The 22,508-nt window shown below is 35.7% G+C and overlaps 1 protein-coding gene across 1 annotated transcript in view; it reads right to left on the bottom strand.

Annotated features, from left to right (window-relative positions):
- Positions 1 to 22,508, bottom strand: part of bmpr2b (bone morphogenetic protein receptor, type II b (serine/threonine kinase)) — a 100,156-nt gene that overhangs the window by 41,466 nt on the left and 36,182 nt on the right. The window contains exons 2-3 of the mRNA XM_073845580.1: positions 12,626 to 12,814; positions 9,661 to 9,831 (exon numbers count right to left, since the gene is read on the bottom strand). Coding sequence (XP_073701681.1) covers positions 9,661 to 9,831; positions 12,626 to 12,814 — 360 coding nt within the window. The remainder of the gene's footprint in view (positions 1 to 9,660; positions 9,832 to 12,625; positions 12,815 to 22,508) is intronic.

Genomic DNA, 22,508 nt, shown 5'->3' with positions numbered 1-22,508 from the left:
CCACGCTCACACTCAAAAAAACAATGATGAAGATATCTGCCTCAGCATACACTCATATGCACCTCTATGAACACAAACATGCGCTAATGACCCATAGGAAGCAGAAAAGCTCAGAAAATTGGATTTCTAACAGGATGAGCCATGAAAGGCTGCGATTTGATCACACTTAAAGCGATTGTTCGCACAAAATTAAAAATTGTGTCATCATTTACTCACCCTCATGTCATATCTTTTAGGTTCTACAGAAGAAAGTAAGTTGTACCGGTTTTTAAGGACATGAGGATGAGTAAATGATGACACTATTTTCATTTCTGTGTGAGCAACAAATAATCTGTCTGTCTGTTCACACCAGTGTAAGTAGTAGTATTAGTTCTATCATGACAACTCTCTAAAGATTTTAGCATGGTAATGGATATGACAATGTTGGTCTTGGCGGCGCTGCTGAATTGCTGCTGCTGCTGCTGCTGTTGTTGTAGATTATTGCTACTGCTGCTGCTCAAATAGCATATATAATAACCCGTAGCAGATCTATACAGGTGGAGCTGGGGAGGTGGAGGGTTTCAGAGGCGAAATCTAGAGTTTTATGACAAAACTTGGCATTTACACTACCAGTCAAAAGTTTCTGAACACCAAGATTTTTAAAGTTTTTTTTAAAATAAGTCTCTTCTGTTCACCAAACCTGCATTGATATGATCCAAAATACAGAAAAGCAGTAATATGAAGTATGTTTCCTATTTAAAATAACTGCTTTCTATCTGAATATATTTTAAAATATAGTTTATTCCTGTGATTTCAAAGCTGAATTTTTAGCATCATTCCTCCAGTCTTCAGTGTCACATGATCCTTCAGAAATCATTCTAATATGCTTCTTTGTTATTATTATTATTAACATTCAAAACAGTCGAGTACATTTTTTCTGGATTCTTTAATGAACAGAAAGTTTAAAAAACAGCTTTCATCTGAAATAAAAAGCTTTTGTAACATTATACACTATACTTTTAAAAGCTTGGAGGGGGGAAATAAATTATAGAAATTAATACTTTCATTTAGCAAGGATGCTTTGATTTGATCAAAAGTGATGATAAAGACATTAATAATATTATAAAGGATATCTATTTCAGATAAAAGCTGTTCCTCCTTTCTATTCATCAAAGAAACCTGAAAAATGTTTTTTTGAGCAGAGAATCTGAATATTAGAATGATTTCTGAAAGAACATGTGACTGGATTAATGATGCTAAAATTCAGCTTTGAAATCACAGGAATAAATTACATTTTAAAATCTATTCAAATAGAAAACAGTTATTTTAAACAGTAAAAATACTTCAAAATTTTACAGTTTTTGCGGTACATTGGATCAAATAAGTGCAGGCTTGGTGAGCAGAAGAGCATTGTTTAAAAAACATTAATATTCTCTATTTTAAACTTTTGACTGGCAGTGTATATACTATTATATTATTTTTAATTAGCTTTTATTTGTAGATTTTAATTCATTTTTATGCGCTTTTGTCAATTTTATTAATTTTCATTTTAAATTCCAATTTTATGTGCTTTAATTTTAGTTTCAATTTCATATGTTTTTGTGCTTTTGTCTAATTTTTTTTAGCTGTAGTTTTTTTATATTTATATTTAGCTTTTTCTTTATCTAGTAATTTTAATATTTAAACTTATTTAACATTAAAAACATTTCTTTAAGTTTTTTCTTAAGTTCAAGTCTTTATCTAATATTTCTATTTTAATTTCCAAGATTCAGTTTTTTTGTTTTTTATACTTTAAAAAAAAATGTTTTATACTAATATTTACACTACAAGTCAAAGGTTTTTCGGACAGTAGGATAATTTGTTCCAAAGTACAGAAAAAACTGTATAATTTTGAAATATGTTTACTATTTAAAATAACTGTTTTCTATTTGAATAGTTTTAAAATGTATTTATTCCTGTGATTTCAAAGCATCTGAATTTTTAGCATCATTACTCCATTCTAATATTCTGATTTTCTGCTTAAAAACATTTATTATTATGTTAAAAACAGCTGAGTAGAATGTGTCAGGTTTCTTTGATGAATAGAAAGTTCAGAAGAACAGCATTTATCTAAAATAGAAAACTTTTGTAACATTATAAATGTCTTTATCATCACTTTTGATCATTTTAAAGCATCCTTGCTAAATATTGCAAATTAGTGTGTATAATGTTACAAAGGCTTGTTAATTCACTGATCTTTGTATCTTTCTATTTAAAGAATCCTGAAAATGTGTTTTAAATATTTAAATAAATATCTTACAGTCTAAAACTTTTAATTTACATTTTTTATTATAAATAATGAAAAAACTTTTAGTTTTAGTTAACAGTAACACAACTGTTTCACATTATAGAAACGAACTATTCAAACACAGTTAATCAAAACAGCTTGTCACTTGTGATTGTGGCTGGTTAGGACAAAAAGATTTTAAAATAGCATTCTCGTTTGTTTTCTCATTGAGGACAAAGTACAACAGACTGACATTTTGTTGACAGTTAAATTCTCATTACTGCGACGTCACACCGGCATCACCCCACCCACCATGAAATCCTATTCTGCATGCCTGTATTAAAATAAATCATAGTCTGATGTCCTGCCTGTTTCTGTGCCTTTTGTATTCTGTATTGCAGCATTTTTGCATTTAGAGTGGGCAAACTAATTACGTGTTGCTGGAAACTTACCACATCATTTCTGGTAAGGACGTGGCAAGGCTAACAACATCCTTTAAACTGTGGCAAAATCATTTCAGAACACAGTCTCTTGTGGTGTAGTGTTGCAAAATAATATATACCAGAGGGCGACAGCTTTTTATCAATAAGAACAATGAGAGGCGAAGAGGCGAAGAGGAATATCATAAACCAGAGCAGCCTAGAAAGCATGTGCGAAAGGACAGGATTTAAGCAGCCATTATACGTGTCACCATGAAGAAGAGCAGAGAGGAGGATAAAGTGTAAACTCACTAAGTTATGGCCAGGGGGGAAGGGAGCGGAGGTGTGAAAGGAGAGAGAGAGAGAGAGAGAGAGAGGAGAGGTAGAGGAGGTGTGTGTGTGGGGGAGATCATTCCCCCTCTGCAATTAAAACAGCTGCCAAGGTTAATCTATGCCTGATCGATCAGAGGCTTCTCACACCCCGCTCACAGTCTTCAGCTAGGAGATCACACCGTCCATCTAAATGAAGCTCGCCGTGAACGCGTGTGTGACTCTGAAAGCAGAAGAGCGTTTCACATTTTCTGAGCAGGTGTACGGCTTACAAAATCAGCCAAGTACAATGGCAGAGACTAGCAGATGTGTGCTCCTTCTTCGTCTGCAAATAACAACAGCCCTGATCCACTCCAAGCCGAAAGTGAGAATAAATGCAATTGAAGTTTGCAAACCTTTTTCTTCTTTGAATCTATTCATGCCAAGCCTAATGCAAATGTAGGACTTTTAAAAAAAAAGAGAGAGAAAAAAGGGTGATTATGTGAATGAAAGCAAACTATTTTCCAGATAGAATCCCAAAGAAAATATCTAACATCTAAAAAATAAAACCTATGATTTACAAAAACTGGAAAAAAAAAAAAAAAAAAAAAATCTAAAGGCCCTTTTAGATTTGCATTTAAAGTAATGCATTTTAGTTTTGTGCATTTTAGTAATTTTTTTCCGCCATGAATGTTTTTTTTTTAATCCTTCAAAAGGTTGAGTTCAACTATTGGATATTATTCATGGTAAACGTTGCTATAATTCAGCAATTGTTTTAGCACTATATTTTGTACCTTTATACTGATGTTCATTAATATGCATAGAATGATAGAACAATATATAGAACGATAGATAAGATTGTTAGAAAGATAGAATGATAGATTGATAGAACGACAGACAGACAGATAGAAAACAATAGAACGATAGATAGAACGATAGACTGATTGAACGACAGACAGACAGACAGAGAGAAAGATAGATAGATATTCAAAACAACAGAGCAGTTGATAGAGCGATAGACAGAGAACGGACGACAGAACGATAGTTTGAGCAATAGATAGAGTGACAGACAGAATGATAAAGCAATAGATAGAGTGATAGACAGATAAAACGGACGATAGAGCGGTAGACAGAACAACAGAGCAAAAGATACAGTGATAGACAGAACGGACGATAGAGCGATAGAGCAATAGACAGAACGATAGAGCAATAGATAGTGATAGACAGATGGAACAGATGATAAAATGATAGATAGAATTATAGAGAGATAGAACAATAGACAGAACGACAGAGCAAATGATAGAATGATAGAGCAACAGACAGAACGTTAGAGCAATAGATAGAGTGATAGACAGATAGAACAGACGATAGAACGATATAGCGATAGATAGAACAACAGAACAATAGAATGGACGATAGAATGATAGATATAGCGATTGACAGAACGATAGAGCAATAGAGTGATAGAACAGACGATAGAACGACAGAACATTAGAGCGATAGATATAGTGATAGAACGATGCATTGAATGATATACAGAATGACAGAGCGATAGACAGATAGAACGGACGATAGAACAATAGAGTGATAGATTGAACAACAGAACATTAGAATGGATAAAACAACAGAGCAATAGATAGAGTCATTGATAGAACGATAGGTAGAACAACAGAATGATAGACAGAACGACAGAAACAACGATAGATATAGTGATAGATAGAGCGATATTTAGAATAGAGCGAGACAGAATGGAAGATAGAACAATAGATTAATAGACAGAACGACAGAGTGATAAAACGACAGAACAGGTGATACAACAATAGATGGAGTGATAAACAGAACAATATAGAACAATAAAGCGATATACAGAACGATAGAGAAATGGAGTGATAGAAGGAACGATAGAATGGACTACTGTATAGAGCGATAGAATGACAGAGCAGTAGATAGAGCAATAGACAGAACGGATAATAGAATGGTAGATAGATTGATAGACAGAATGGATAATAGAACAATAGAAAGCGATATACAGATATACAGAACAATAAAGCAACAGATAGAGTAATAGACAGATAGAACAGATAATAGAACGATTGATAGAACAGACAGAACAATAGAGCGTTAGAGCGACAGAATGATAGAACAGACAACAGAATCATAGAGTGATAGAGTGATAAAACAACAGATAGAATGATAAACAGAACGATAGATATAATAGAACGATAGAGTGATATACAGAACGATAGAGCAATAGATACAGTGATAGAACAGATGATAGAACGATTGACAGAAGAGACAGAACAGAGCAATAGACAGAACGACAGAACAAACGATAGAGCGATGAACAGAACGATAGATATAATAATATAGCAATAGATAGAGCGATAGACAGATAGAATGGACGATAGAGCGATAGAACAATAAACAACAGATAGATCGATATACAAAATGAATGATATAACAATAGAATGACAGACAGACAGATTATATTTAAAAAAAAGCAACATGCAAATTTTAAACCCCCAACATGCAAAAACGGACCTAACCAAAAGATAAAACAGTGGACAATCTCAGTATAAGCTTTTAAACTAATAGGAATGCATTTCATCTTTGTAAAATCTTTCTTGCAAGCCTGTGCTGTAAATCACACACTGCATGTCAAACATAAAAGCTGAAACAGTTCATCCGTGTGACCCACAGAGATAGTTAGAGTGTATTGTGTTGAAGTCAGAACAGCTGGTCACAGCCTCGCTGCTCATCACAGTCTGCAGGTGTGCGCATAACCTCGCAAGCACGCATCGAAACAAACACTAACAATGTGCATCTGTGATGCAGCAGAACATGTTTGATACTGTAAACTGTGAGCATCATCTAAATCGATGCGTTTGCAGAACAAGTGTGTTTTTCCACCTTCTGCTCTTGTTGCTGAAAAAAAAAAAGAAACCGTGCCATCCTTATCTTCCTAAACTGTCGCTCACTCCGCAGATTTCACAGGTCGGAAAGCATGTGGTACTCAAAAGAGATTCCCCTTTCGGAACGCGACACTTACGCGCACAATTACCATCATTCCCGGGAATACGTTCGCACGGAGTACATCTGCTACTCTACAGGATTAAAAAGTGAAATAATTCACTGTCACAGCCTTTGGTTCTGGTATGACATCCTCCTTCTGTTGAAATCCTGCTTTAAAAGCATGTTTTTGTTGCGCTGCCCATTTTCTAAAAGCTGGCATAAATTACCAAAAAAAAAAAAAAACAAATGAGTCACCACAGCAGCTCTCCAACGTAGAGAGTGGGGTGAGGGAACATTTCCAAATCTGCACTTCACTTATCTATAAAAAACCCAAGCGTTTATGGAATAACACATCCGGTGCCGGGAAGTGTGTGGTGGAAGAGTGAAAATATTGGTAAATGGATTGTATAACAAGTGAGGATGCCTCACGCTCAACGAGGAACACATCAGCAGGCTTATACATGCGAGTGCCGACATTTTGCACAAGACTGCAGATTTTATTTGCATGTGCTACGGACTGCTGATAATGTCAGTCTGGCGTCTCTCGCTCTGACAGCGGCGAGAGACAGCTGCGGTTGGGGCGGGGTTTGGATGCGGTGCATGGCCTCACTTTGCACCCTGCTGCTATACAGTGTAACACGAAAAAAGAGAGGGCTTGACCAGCTCTGTGGTGGAGGTGAGGGGACAAACGGTCCGGTGCCGTCTGAGGATACACAAGACACATGTGCGCGGGCATTCTGCCCGGTAACACTCGAAAGCAGAAAGCCGATTGGCCGACAGAGTCTTTCGTTTTCAAACTCTGTGGCCTCTTCACGCAGGCATGGCGCCAAACATGGGGCTCCATCCCCTGCAGTAATACATTCAACCTCTCATCTTGTCTTTAGAGACCGATTAATTTGAATGTTGTTGTTCAAAGTTGATTTCCAGGGTCAAGCTTCAAAGTTTAAACATGCATTCATTAGCAAACGCTTCGAGGAGCCTTATTTTTCTATTATTCCCCAAATCAAAACGTGCTTCTCAAGGCTCTTCGCTTGAGAAGTCGTGCTAGGGGAGAAGGAGAAAAAGAGACCAGCAGCAAAAAACTGCACTGAAAGGAGGTGTGAGAGCCGAAGCAGCATGCAAATAACTCACTCTTACAAAGTCTGACAGCCATTGATTTTTTTTTCCGCATTTCACTCTATTTTTTCCAGTATTGTTTGATTGCGTTTGTGGTGACTCATTTCTATCCTTTTAGCAGGCCATCCGGCACTTTCTTTAGATACACTCTCAAAGGCGACACAAAGGGAGAAAAAGAACTGAGAGGGTGAGCAAGAGAATGAGAGGGCACAAAGAAAGAGGTAACGCCGTGGTTTTGTCCTGAGGTAAGGCATTAGACAGTTCTAGGAGAGCAATGAGGGGAAATAAAAGGTTGTATGGGTTAGTTGAAAGCTGGAGTACACCAGAGCTGGACTCAAGCTAGTCACACAGTTTTTATTAAGTAGGAACACTATCAGTAGGAGCAGACGGACTACTTGTAGTTTAAACAAATTGGTGGAATTGCAATGTTCAGTGTGATGGTGGATACAGAACATAAATCTGGCTTTTTAATCTAAAGTAGCCAATTTGCTTTTTTGATAGATTCAACACCTGATTTTTCAGTTTAGAAGGTAAGTTTCCTGGCTTAGGCCTTCTGGAAACACCACTTAAAGGTATAGTTCACCCAAAATTGAAAAATCTGTCATTAATTACTCACCCTCTTGTCGTTTCCAACCTGTAAGACCTTCGTTTATCTTTGGAACAAAAATTAAGTTACTTTTGATGATATCTGAGAGCTTTCTGATCCTGCATACACAGTAATGGAACTGAAACGTTTTAAGGCCGAGAAAGATAGTGAGGATAAATAGTCCATGTGACATCAGTGGTTCAAAAGTAATGTTATGAAGCTACGAGAATACTTTTTGTGCACAAAAAAAAAAAAAAAAAAAAAAAATTCAACAATTTCTTCTCTTCTGTGTCGTGAGAATACCACTATTTTAATAATGTCTTTGCTTAATTTCCGGGCCTTGAACGTATCAGTTGTGTTGCTGTCTATGCAGGGTCAGAAAGCTCTCGGATTTAAGCAAAAATATCTTAATTTGTGTTTCTGAAAATGAACGACGGTCTTACAGGTTTGGAACAACATGAGGATGAGTAATTAATGACAAAACATTCATTTTTGACTTTAAGTTTTTATGACCAGGGAAGCTAAATCATTAGCGCTGGATCGTATGTTTCACAAATTATTAAAAGCAAACCATTTTGAAAATTTCTATTGTTTATGGGTTGCTAAGTTGGTTGTTGAGCAAACCAACTCACTTTAATAGCATACTAACACAAACCAGTTAATGGATCCCTAAACAACTCTCATGTGAGCTGAACATTCACACTTTGTCAAATAAAAATTATATTTGGCATATATTTGTTTACATAGCAAAAGTGCAAAAAAGTCAAATAGCCTTAGCTAAAACAATGATGTTGGATAATTTTGAAGTTGGAAAAGAAAATGAGATGGAGTTTTTTGCCCTACCCTACATTTTTGAACCGAAGTACACAGACGAAGAACTAACCACGCGTGACTTTCCCAATGTGATGTGTAATGCGAGAAGTTGAGCTAGTGTAAGACGAGCATTGTGCTTAAAAAAATACATAAATGTCATTCTATTTTAGAAAATGGATGATCGTTTCTCTAGATAAGATCCTTATTCCTTAGCTGGGATCGTGTAAAGCCCCTTGAAGCTGCATTGAAACTGCAATTTGGATCTTCAAACTGTTGATCCCCATTGAAGTCCACTTTTCTTTCTTCAGTCTTTTCGACATGAGTAAATTATCAGAAATCTTTTGTTCTGAAAGTGAACTAATTCTTTAAGAATCCTTTATGGGTTATGTTAAAAAAGAGCAACAGCCAGATCTTACTGTGTTCCCTATTATGCTTACAGACATACTTGTATTTCAAATGCTTGGGAATACAAGAGAGAGCTGCTTTACAACAACGTGTGGGCATTCATTTTGAAAAGCCGTGACCTCATGGACAAGAGGATGCTGACCTTCTATCGACTACATAGAAGTCAATACGACTATTAGACTATTGAGTTTTCTTATGCAGCATTCCAGAGCACAGTCGATACAGTAGTTAGCAGAAGAGAACAAACCACACAGTGTGATTTATACAATCAGTTAGACTAGAATAGTGCTCAAGTCTATAATGCGCCACGTTCTTTATATGCAGAAACTGTTAGCGTTAATGTGTTTCTCAACAGTGAAATCATAGTCACCCACACATAGGTACTCTAATGTTAGTAACTGAGTATGTTATTGTCAGTCATTCCATTGCAAGTTAATTTTAGCAAGCTTTTTCCTTTTTAGTGTTAATACTACAATAATTAAACTGGCACTCATAGTGAAGCTGTAGAAATGAGTTGATATGACAATTACCATCTAAAAGAGTCTTTTAGTAAATTATAGATGTGGACTCAAACACTGATGATTTGGCATACAACAGAGATCAGCAAGATTTGTAGTGGGATTGATGACAATGGAGCCTGCAAGACCAGTTTTACTCCGTCATAGAAATTTAATACGGGCGTTGACTCAGACGGAGACATGGTGGTTTTAGATGAGACCTAGAGATGTGCTCTGTTTAGTGATCGTAAGACTTACGGGTGGTGCTGGTCGGGCTGGGCACCCAGTTTTCTGTGAAGTTGATGTTGCACATGTTGGTGCTGCAGCAGCAGAATCTGTAGGTGCCATTCTGGATCTGTGATGGCGTGGTTGTAACCACGCAGCGGTCGTCATGGCAGTCCTGCTGGTCGCCAATGTAAGTCCAACAGCCTGCAAAGAGAGGATGCAGATGGTTGAGTGACTGAGAGTGAGATGCTGAGATGGAAAGTCTGTAAGAATGTGCGGGGATAAAAAACATTTGTGTGTGTGCTTATTTTAGAGTAGAGTGAAATAATATAATATAATATAATATAATATAATAAATATAATATAATATAATATAATATAATAATCGATATAGCTTTATATAATAAAATAGAACGTAACTGCAATATAAAATAATACATCAATTTTAATATATCAATTAATGAATTCATGAAATAACATTAATTTAGCTTTTATTAATTAAGATTTCTAAATTGCCAGACATTTTATTTTATTTACAGAATATTCTAAAACAAAGTATAATATAATATAATATACTATAATATAATATAATATAATAATATAATATAATATAATATATAATCAATTTAGCTTTATATAATAAAATATAACGTAACTGCAATATAAAATAATACATAAATTTTAATATATCAATTAATTAATTCATGAAATAATGAATATTCATTTAGATTAATTAATTACAATGTTACAATTATTATATTATATTATATTATATTATATTTAACAGTACAATTAATGAAATTATGAATAATAATATATTTGTTTTTGAGTAAGATTTCTAAATTACCAGACATTTTTTTCATTTACTGAATATTCTAAAACACAGTATAATATAATAAAATATAATATAATATAATATAATATAATATAATATAATCAATTTAGCTTTATATAATAAAATATAATGAAACTCCAATATAAAATAATATATATTAATTTTAATATATCAATTAATGAATTCATGAAATAACATTAATTTAGCTTTTATTAATTAAGATTTCTAAATTGCCAGATATTTTATTTTATTTACAGAATATTCTAAAACACAGTATAATATAATATAATATAATATAATATAATATAATATAATATATAATCAATTTAGCTTTATATAATAAAATATAACGTAACTGCAATATAATATAATACATAAATTTTAATATATCAATTAATTAATTCATGAAATAATGAATATTCATTTAGATTAATTAATTACAATGTTACAATTGTTATATTATATTATATTATATTTAACAGTACAATTAATGAAATTATGAATATTAATATATTTGTTTTTGAGTAAGATTTCTAAATTACCAGACTTTTTTTTCATTTACTGAATATTCTAAAACACAGTATAATATAATTAAATATATAATAATATAATATAATATAATATATAATCAATTTAGCTTTATATAATAAAATATAACGTAACTGCAATATAAAATAATACATAAATTTTAATATATCAATTAATTAATTCATGAAATAATGAATATTCATTTAGATTAATTAATTACAATGTTACAATTATTATATTATATTATATTATATTATATTTAACAGTACAATTAATGAAATTATGAATAATAATATATTTGTTTTTGAGTAAGATTTCTAAATTACCAGACATTTTTTTCATTTACTGAATATTCTAAAACACAGTATAATATAATAAAATATAATATAATATAATATAATATAATATAATATAATCAATTTAGCTTTATATAATAAAATATAATGAAACTCCAATATAAAATAATATATATCAATTTTAATATATCAATTAATGAATTCATGAAATAACATTAATTTAGCTTTTATTAATTAAGATTTCTAAATTGCCAGATATTTTATTTTATTTACAGAATATTCTAAAACACAGTATAATATAATATAATATAATATAATATATAATCAATTTAGCTTTATATAATAAAATATAACGTAACTGCAATATAATATAATACATAAATTTTAATATATCAATTAATTAATTCATGAAATAATGAATATTCATTTAGATTAATTAATTACAATGTTACAATTGTTATATTATATTATATTATATTTAACAGTACAATTAATGAAATTATGAATATTAATATATTTGTTTTTGAGTAAGATTTCTAAATTACCAGACTTTTTTTTTCATTTACTGAATATTCTAAAACACAGTATAATATAATTAAATATATAATAATATAATATAATATAATATAATCAATTTAGCTTTATATAATAAAATATAATGAAACTCTAATATAAAATAATATATATCAATTTTAATATATCAATTAATGAATTCATGAAATAATAATATTAATTTGGATTATTCATTGACATTTTTAAATGATGATATTATATTTATATTATATTTAACATTACAATAAATAGAATTATGAATATTAATATTAAAAATATTGTTATTATATTAGCTAAATTAATATTTCAAGTTTTTCATATTAAATTTAATAGTTATATAAATTATGTATAAATAAATGAGCTTATGTATAGCAACAAAATAATAAATATAAAATAAAAATGATTATATATTATATTATATATTTCACATCACAAGGAATTAAATAATGAATAGTAATTGAGCTTTTATTAATTAAGTTTTAAATTAAACTTTCAGACATTTTTATTTCATTTACTGAATGTTCTAAAACACAATCATGCAAACCCATTCATCTGTGTTAGAGTGCAGTTGTTGGATTAACTTAAAAGAATAGTTCAGTCAAGATGAAAATTGTTTCATTATTTACTTATCCACGTTGTTACGAACCAGTACGCTGTAATTTTTCAGTGAAAAATTTGCATTTCATGAACACATTTTTGGCTGAACTACCTCTTTAAGAAAAACAGTCAATGGACAGTCCTCATACGTATATATGCAAAGTTTGTGTGTGTTTGAGTTCATACTGACCTTGTTTGACCAGGCGTATCTCTCCGTCATGTGTTTTCTCCCACAATCCATAGCAGCGGCTGCTCTTGCTGCACAGGATGGTGTTATTTTCTCTGGTGATGTGCCAGTCACCAGCCACACTCTGCTCATCCACCTGCTGGTGCTGGTCATTATATGCACACTCCCGCTCTCTCTCCTCACTCTGAGCAGCTGCCGAGACACAAAATGAGAAAAAAAGAGATGAGATTATTAACAGAACACACAACATCCATCACGAACACTTCCTGTAGGACTACATACACACTATGGAAAAGCAAAGTGATCAGTCCACATGGCAGCCATCTTGGAAACCCCAGGTGGCTATTATCTATGTAGACAGCTCTTTAAAGTCAGCATGAAATCTATATTATAAATGCATGCTATAGATCTTATTGTGAATGATTCTTCAATGTAGGTTCTATTTTCTTAGCATTTTTTGCCTATGTCTTAAAAAACAAATCAACAAACGATGGACAAAACTAAGTCCATGCCCAACATTTTTCTTTTTTGATAATCAGTGGAAAGATAATCACAAGTGGAAAGATCAAAATCTCCAAACCTGCTGGCTAAGATTACATGTGAATAACGTATTTTAACATCACCATTAAAGGGATAGTTCACCCAAAAATAAAAATTACCTCATGATTTACTCATCCTCAAGCCATCCTAGATGTATATCACTTCCTTCTTTCAGACAAATACAAGAGTTATAATAAAAAAATGTCCTGGATCTTACAAGCTTTACAATGGCAGTGAATAGCCGTTGAGATTTTGAGGGCCAATAAAGTGCATCCATCCATCATAAAAAGTACTCCACACGGTTGCTGAGGGTTAATAAAGGCCTTCCGAAGGGAATCAGTGCATTTGTGTAAGAAAAATATCCATATTTAAAGCTTTTAACAGCAGGTGACGTAGGCGAACACTTTGACGAAGCACAGAGGAGAGCATAAAACAAAATACTGGTTGCGAATTAGACGACAGTTAGCGGAAGCTAGAGATTACGGTTTATAAAGTTTTAAAAGCGGATATTTTTCTTCAACTGCATCAAATTGCAGTGTGGAGTACTTTTTATGATGGACAGATGCACTTTATTAGACTTCAAAATCTCAACAGCCATTCACTGCCATAAAGTTTGGAAGAACCAGGACATTTTTTAATGTAACTCCGATTGTATACATCTGAAAGAATAAAGTCATACACACCTAGGATGGCTTGAGGGTGAGTAAGTTATGAAGTAATTTTCATTTTTGTGTAAACTACCCCTTTAAAAAAAAATCAAAAAATAAATGAGTTGCATATTTTTACAAAATTGTAATTTTAAAGATAACAATTGAATGTTTTTATTTGTTTTAGTTTTTTTTATAAATACATTGTTAATTTTGTTGATTCATTCTGCCTTCTTAAGACCCATCAGAAACTATTTGATTCATAAAATGCATTATTTTATTCTTATAACAGCCATGCGTTTTAATTGTAAGGAAAAAAATAATTGTTATATGAGACCTTGGACCACAAAACCAGTCATAACGGTCAATTGTTTTAAAATTTAGATTTATTCATCATCTGAAAGCTGAAATAAGCTTTCCATGGATGTATGGTATGTTATGACAATATTTGGCCGAGAAATTTGGAGGGTGCAGAAAAATCGAAATACTGAGAAAATGGCCTAATAAAGTTCTTAGCAATGCATTACTAAACAAAGATTAAGTTTATATATTTAGGGAAGGAAATTTACTAAATATCTTCATGGAACAAGATCGTTACTTAATTTCCTAATGGTTTTTGGCATAAAAGAAAAATCAATCATTTTAACCCATACAATGTATTTTCGGCTATTGCTACAAATACTACCTGTGGTTTTGGGACTATTACAAAGTGGTTTCTCTCTTCACACATTCCCAAAATCAAGAATTTCAAAGAACACTCAAACACACCTCATTCAACAAGTTTTACAGATCCTCTACCTAATGCATGTTCGCGTATTAAATATTCCGGCAAATTTAATAAAGCTTTCAGTTCAGTACATTCTTTTAACAAATATTTCCCCCCACAATCAGTGGCAGATCCCGTGTGCGCCTACTTGACTTTTTTCAATCCTATAAAATGATTTCCTGCCTGGAGGAAGTTGAAGAGTTCATTCTGTGCAGAGGATAATCAGGTTGAATGTGGGCGCGTACATCTGATCGATAGCTAAACCTTGATTAATCGGACGCAATAGAAGGGGCGGGGGATCCGAAACGGTCCGATGGCTTTATGCTAGGAGCGAAACAACAGAACACCTGGGGCCTCCACGGCACCTGCTGCTGCTCCTCCGTCCAACCACGTACACATACGCAATGCGCACCACCCATTACAAAGCTTCCCGTAAGTCACTGTCATGACAACAAGACGAAAGGAGAGGGGAAACAACAGCACGTTGAGCGTACGTGCAGAAAACGAACCTTTTGAGCGCTGCCGTGTATTTAGAGAACACAAAACCGTGATGACAGATAAGGGCCCTAGCCAACGGGACTGCCCTCATTTCCATGAGCAGAGCCAGCGGGGCTGAATTCTGCTGTCGGCTGATCGCAATCTCCGCCGCAGCTGGCCCGCGCTCACCCCAACTGTATCCAATGAATTAATCCTCTCTCTCTTACCCCGCACTGTCATGCAAATCGTCGGGCCAGCGTCTGAGTTACCGAGAGGGAAAAATCATAATGCCACTCGTTTAACAGGCTTGGTGAAGTCATGGATCTGGACTATTGTGTTCACGGCGTTTAGACAAGTGAGCAGGGAGGGGGAAGAAAAATCCCTCTGGTAGCATCATCGCCGGTATCTACGTCCCCTCAGAGTCCGGGGAGAGAGAGAGAATTGCCGCTGTATGTCCCTGGGGGAGGTCTTTGTCTCCTCCTCTACAGGAGCGAAGCTGAAACGGCCGCACCGGTTTGTATCCCGCCGCACACACACACACCAGCAAGCGATAGCGCGAGCACGGATGAATGTGTCCTGAGCATAGCCGCGGATGCCTGACGCTGCAGGACTCCTCATTATACCGACCAATCCTTAATCTAAAACAGGGCTGCTCGACCCGAGACCGAGGCGCAAAACGGTCCCTCAGCGGCTTGGAGGGAAACAAATAGTTTCAGCTTGGCGAGCCCCTCTTCGAGACAAAACACAGAGCTCCGCTGGGGGCCGTAAAGGGCCGCTGATGGCTTGGAGATGCCTCCCAATTATGGGGTAAAGATGGAGGATAGCGTCTCGACTGACGGTAATGAGCGCACGAGGCCTGAGCCAGATGGATCACGCTCACATCCTCTTCCTCTTTGCGTTTGTGTTTGCGCAGTTACGAGAGAGTAAGATCACTTTCGTGTTGGTTGTGTATCTTTGTTTTGGAGTCAGGTCATTAGGCGCGACAGTTTCCTGTAATTTGTCTGGGAAGCCGTGCGCTTACCCCACAACACAGGGGTGCAGAGGAACAAGAACGGCCTACGGCAGGACCTTCAGATCCAATCACCAAGCAACACACAGTGAAGGAAAACACTGAAGCGTTTTGGCTGGCTCCAAAGCAACGCCTCAGGCCCTAAGTGGCTTAGAGTTTGAGCGCTGGAGAAAAACAGCAGAATGCTAAACCTTAGAGTAGGTCACTCAGACAAAACCTTTGTTTATTAGCATAGAGTTGGCGAATGGTGCTTTTTTAACTCTCTTCTTAAAAATCAAAAGGGCTTTGCTCTCTCAAAACAGACCTATGTTTCCAGTCACTTAAACTTAAAGGGTTAGTTCACCTAAAAATTTGCCCGTTATTTACTCACCCTCATAGCATAGGTGTATATGACTTCCTTCTTTCAGACGAATCCAATCGGAGTTACATTAAAAATTGTCATGGCACTTTCAAACTCTATAATGGCAATGGGCGGGTGTTTCTTTTCAACAGTCCAAAACAAGTCCAATAAAGAGCATCCATCCATAATAAAACGTGCTTCACACATCCGCCTGGGATGGGTTCTGTGTACGATAGTTAGCACAAGCTAGATTAAAGTGATTATTATGTCTTAAATATGGATATTTTTCTGACGAAAACTCATTGAATCACTACTGGAGGCCTTTATTCACCCCACAGAGCTGAGTGAGGCACTTTTCTATGGATAGATGCACTTTATTGGACTTGTTTTGGACTATTGATAAGAAACACCCGGCCATTGCCATTATAGAGCTTGGAAGTGCCAGGATAATTTTTTATTATAACTCCGATTGGATTCGTCTGAAAGAAGGAAGTCATATACACCTACAATGCCTAAAGGGTGAGTACCCTAAATAATGGGCTAATTTTCATTTTTGGGTAAACTAACCCTTTAAAAGCTGAATGGTGATTTAGCTTACCTAACACTGCAAAACACTGCATAACAGTGCCACAAACAGTATTACAGAATTATGGGTTCTGAAATAAATAAATAAATAAAATGCTAGTTACTTGAAAAAGAGCATTTTTACATTGGCTGTTTTTCGGCACTTCTCTTCTACACTGATAAATTTGATGGAGGAAGAGGTTTGCACAGGATGGAGTTTTTAATCCTACTCCCAAAAGATTCTATCCCGCTTCTGCCTGCAAGAAGTCTGTCAATTTTTCAGTCTCGGGCTGGTTAGATTCAGTCTTGTTCCTGTGTTAGGATATTTTTTCCAATAACCGAAATGAATGGGCTTTTTGTTGCAGTGACATAAAATCGAAAAACATTGAGAATATCCAACCATGTACCCATATAAAAAGATGTGCAATAGATAATATTGTACACCGTACATGTAAATAACATCTCTTAAAAACATTCAAGAAACGTACACACTGTCGTTCAAAAGTTTGGGATCAATAAGATTTGTAATATTTTTAATGTCTTTTCTGCTCATCAAGGCTGCATTTATTTGATTCAAATTCCAGAAAAAAGTAATAGTGTGAAATAGTATTGCAATTTAAAATAGTGGTTTCTATTTCAATATACTTTGTAATATAATTTATTTCTGTGATGCAAAGCTGAATTTTTTATTTTGGATGAAAAATAAATGAGATCAGTTAGTACAAAAAATAGAACAGGGATGTCTAGTATCCACTGAAGGCACATGGTGTCATGCCAACCCTAGCTATGTGTGTAGTACAATACTGTTGACTATAATGGGAGTAATTTAGTTTAGTTGCATCAGTGTAGAGACTTGTCAATGATCAGCTCTCAAACTGTCTGATGGAAATGGCATAACGGGATCAATATTCATCCAGACACATTAGAGGGACTGGAAAATTCAAAAGGTGCTGCATCTGGCAAAATATATTTTTCCTGAAATCTCAAGTGACGTTTTTACTCATAAATAGGTCTGACAGTGTTATCTGAATTCCTTTCATTCCCGTACAATACAGCTGGGATGAGGGCATTGTGGTCAAGTGTTTTCCTCATACCATGATTAATTCAGCTTTCACCAACTGGCTCCGTTCCATCCGGACATGCATACGGGCATCGTCGAATCTTCCAAATGACTCGGCTCTTTATTTTTGTCTGGCCGGTGACGAAAGAAAATTCCTCCACCTCTAGGTGGCAGGGTGCTCTGCTCTATGGCGGGAATAAGAGACGAGGGTGGGGGCAGCGGAGGGGAGAGGGGGATTGTGGGATTGTTTTTGGGGGCAGTGGAGGCAGTCTGTACCAGCCTGACTCGTCTACCCTGCTACTGTTTGTGCACCAGCTCAAGGTTAGAGCTGCCGCTCAGAGGCCTGTCAGCATTTTCCCCAGATAACACTCAACTCTGCCTTACTGGGGACCTTCGGTCTGTGTTAGTCCCACCTCCCACTCTTCATTTTAAAGGGAAAGTGCAGTCAAAAAAACCTACAACCTAACTCACTTGTCAGCTGGCGCCAGGAAAAACGAAACTGTGCGTTTCTATAAAGAATACATCAGAGTAAAGGACTACACGAACCTAAGCTGAGTACAAATCGTGATTAATTTATCACGTCTCCGCTGAGGCCAAAAGCTGAGGCTGTGTCTGCCAAAGAGCCGGAGGGCCTGTGGCCGTTTCCTTTCGAGTAGATTATCTGAGAGGTTGGCACAGGCCCCATCTCCTGCCAATGTCTCTATGGACAGGGAAGCTGTCAGGCTGGCTCTCGGATACAGGAAGGCAGAGAGGGAGTGCTGGCACTGGAGGGGGCACCAGCAGAAACCTCACTCCAGCTTGGCCTAAGAGAACTCAGGGGCCAAATGAAAGGAAGGAGGATGGTTCAGCAAATCCAGGGCCATCTGGCAGGCCAGAATCATGCAAGACCATCAGGCAGTTAGATTAAATGGCATATTGGTGTTAATATAAAATTTCCAACTACTACAGTAAGAAAAGGAAGGCAGCATTTATAAGTATTTACAGTAGATCTTGCATAGAAGATGCTGGTTTACATAAGACCACAACAAACAAAAGGTAACACCATGTTGCTGCTCAAAACTAGATGGTTAGATCAATACAAGTACTGAACGCTTTGTTTAAAACAAAATGCATATTCCGCAAACATATAATTCATGAACATGAAAATTGATAGCTTGGAGGTGATGTGCAATGAGCATCATCAAACAGAATTGACCCTTCGCAAAGACCCGCCCCTAACACACTGACAACACACTGACAGACAAGACAGAGCAGGTTGCTTTAGGTATGAAACGAAGTCGCTTTAAGCACTTTAAGGCATTTAAGCACATATGAAAAGACATTATGTAGCCAGCCTTTTTTTGCAAATACAGGTCATTTACCACAGAAATACGTTTTGTAATGTTCATGACTGATAGCACCAGCTGTGGTCCGATCTCCTTAAAACTGTGCGCCTGTTTAGAATCACCTGTCGCATGTGCTCAGCAGGTTTTGAGTTTTCCTTTAGGCTTTATAGGATTTGAGGTAAATTAAAAAAAATTTGATAATTATTGACCTAGAGTGTCCAGAGAATTGTACTGTATAATGTTTTTTTTTTTCCAGATTGAGCGAAAAACCTAGGACTTTGATTGACAGCAGTGGTTCCATCATATGATACAAATATTGTGCATAAGTTTTAAAATCATTTACGCCCTTGAAAAACAGCTGATTTCTTTCAAATTTATCTCAGACCTTTGGAGCTATGAGTCAAAAAGGCCCACCAATTTTAGTTCCAATCAACCTCCGTTAACCTTGTCTAATAGGTTCTCAAACTTCATCGGCCAATGGTAGCCATGTTTTCTTTGAGATACACAAATGTCCTTAAAGACACTTGTGGCACTTTGGACCAAGACCATGCACAGTGATTTTCATGTCAATAGTACAAATGGTTGCATTTTCCATCTCATAGCACTACCAAGTAGCCAAGCTCTGCGATTTTTGTCCTGCGACCTTAGATTGAGCTCTTACATAAGTGCTCTGAGTTTGGCGAAGATACCTTCTTCTGTTCAGGAGTTATATGCATTTTACTAAAAGTGGCCCTGCCCCTTTTGAACATTTTGGCGTCCCTTTGCGATGGTGAGTCAAAAGTTAGACTTTTTTTATAATTATTGAAAGAGAATCTTTCTGGGCTGGTTTGGTTCCGACAGGATGAAAAACCTTGGACTAGTTTGCAAAAGTAGATTTTGCAAAAAATCCAAAATACCCCAAAATTTCTGGCTCACAATCGAATTCGATGTGTGTTTTGTCCAGCGTGAGCCAAGGATTCCAACCACATTAGACACTTGAGCCTGTGACTGACGGTTTAGGAGTTATGAGCGATATTGTACTTTTGATTGCCGTAGCACCCCGTCAGGCGGATTGGGGCGAGTCTAGATGACATTGTCGGCGGTGTGAGTTCTACCATCCCTCCAAGTTTTAAGTCTCTATGACTTACGGTTTGGTCTGCACAAATTATTTTTACGTGGAGATTGCTGATCCATGACCATTCTACCAATTACAAACATACAGATGTGTGTTCGCTTTCTGACACAGTTTACGCGATTGAGTCTGTCGTCAATTGGACAAATGCAGTAAAAGAACGTTTGCTTTGACGCATTTAGTTTAAACAGCTCATTCGCATCTTTGTACAGATATCACAAGGATCCCAGTGTAAGGAACAAGTGGAGAGTTTATTTTTAATAGCATCCTGGATTGTGTCAGAGGATTGATTGGAGAATTTTGTTTTGTAAAGAAGGCACAGAGTCATAAAGAGTTCACAAAGAAACATTTGTTATAAGATGAAGTTCTGACTGCAGCTGCATCACAAACTGTAAGTAAATGGTTTCATAATGCTTTGTCTGGAAATGAATGTTTTATTTTGAAGATGTTGTCAAAACATTCATATGCAAAAGCGAGGCGGCGGGGCATTGATACTGTTTCCGCAATGACGTTAGCCAATCATAACAGTGGCCGATTACTGAGAAGTCTTAAAGGACCCGCCCCTTAAAACAGGTCATTTCAGACAAAGGGTCAGAATGAGGGTTGAAAATATTTTTTTTTCCACATATTTATTTGCAAAAAAACTTTATTACCATTACAAGTAAACCTCAAGGAACATATTAAATTAATTTAAAAGCTTGTTATTATCGGCTATAATATCACTTTAATATTAATATTTTAATTTTGGTTGTCTTAGCACGTTAAGCCGAGACAGGAGAAACTATTTTTTACAGAAAAAAAATACCACACATTTACAAACTATAATTGCAGCTGTCACAGACGCAATAAAAATGGAGATTCCCTCACTCCCATAATTTTCATAAGCTTTAGTATACATTAAAGTTGGAGTACTTGATCCTAGTTTGATCCCTGAACCGAGCAGTTGCTCACACAAGCAATCAAAAAAGTCATTTGGGTGCAACGGCAATTACACAGCCATGTATTCCCGAGGATGAGCTCAAGGCAGTGAACAAACACAGGAGAGAGAGAAACGACAAATCCACCTTTTTAACAGCCAGGTAACATCAACCGAGCCTCAGGGACAAGGCCATCGACTCAGCGTGGAAACGGCGAATCGAAAAATAATACAATTAGTGCTTTACAGCTTTTGTCCCTTTAGCTCAGGACAATTTGTGCTCATTGTATCTCTGTACTCGTTTAATCAAAATTGAAGTGGAAAAAAACATCTGCACACCAAACACATGTGAGATTCAGCTGCAGGGTCACAACATGTAAAACACATGAAAATGTATCTTAAAAAGCTTTTAATGTCAGCGCTATCTGGCTTTATATGCTTTCCGAAACAAAAACAGGCCGCAAGATAATTAGCAAAACACCAGGCAGAGAGCATTTTATTGAGCTGAGCAGAGCTTGTTGAGCTTGCAGTGCTGCTGGGTTTATTAATTATAATCAGAGTCTCGTCCACCCCGTCCAGGACATTTAGCTTATCTATCTACCTCTGCAGGACACCAGCTCTCCATCCCTGGGCGCTGCCACGAATGTCTGCTTTATATCATGGTCATCTCAAATAAGATTAGCGGAATGAATATAAAAAGCAGAACGGATGTAGATGGATGCAAGACAACAATGTGGTTGCTTATTAGTATCTGATTAGTTCTTCGATACAAATCTGACATCTTATCCAATGCTTTCCTTCAGGATAAGAGCAAATTGAAGACTAAGTAAAGCATGCTATACATTGTGAGCAAAATAAAAAGAATAAAAAAAAATAAAAGCCTTGTTGCAGCTACCTAGCCTATCTAAAACGTATGCTAATGACCTTCTTTGAAGTATATGAAGCACTTTGGACAACTTGCGTTTTACACTTTTTTCCCCAACTGCAGCTCACTCGGAGCCCTCTGGCATTTTTTCGAAATGTGTTTTTTTTTTTTTTTTTTTTGCAGGTTTTTACTGCAATGTGACATCAAGGATGAAGGTTTTCTGTTCACAGCTAATCAGTAATGATGGTTGTTGATCATGTTCCTTA

This window comes from Garra rufa, chromosome 8, assembly GCF_049309525.1.
Source record: "Garra rufa chromosome 8, GarRuf1.0, whole genome shotgun sequence".
NCBI lineage: Eukaryota > Metazoa > Chordata > Actinopteri > Cypriniformes > Cyprinidae > Garra > Garra rufa.
This window is presented reverse-complemented; position numbering and strand designations above follow the sequence as displayed.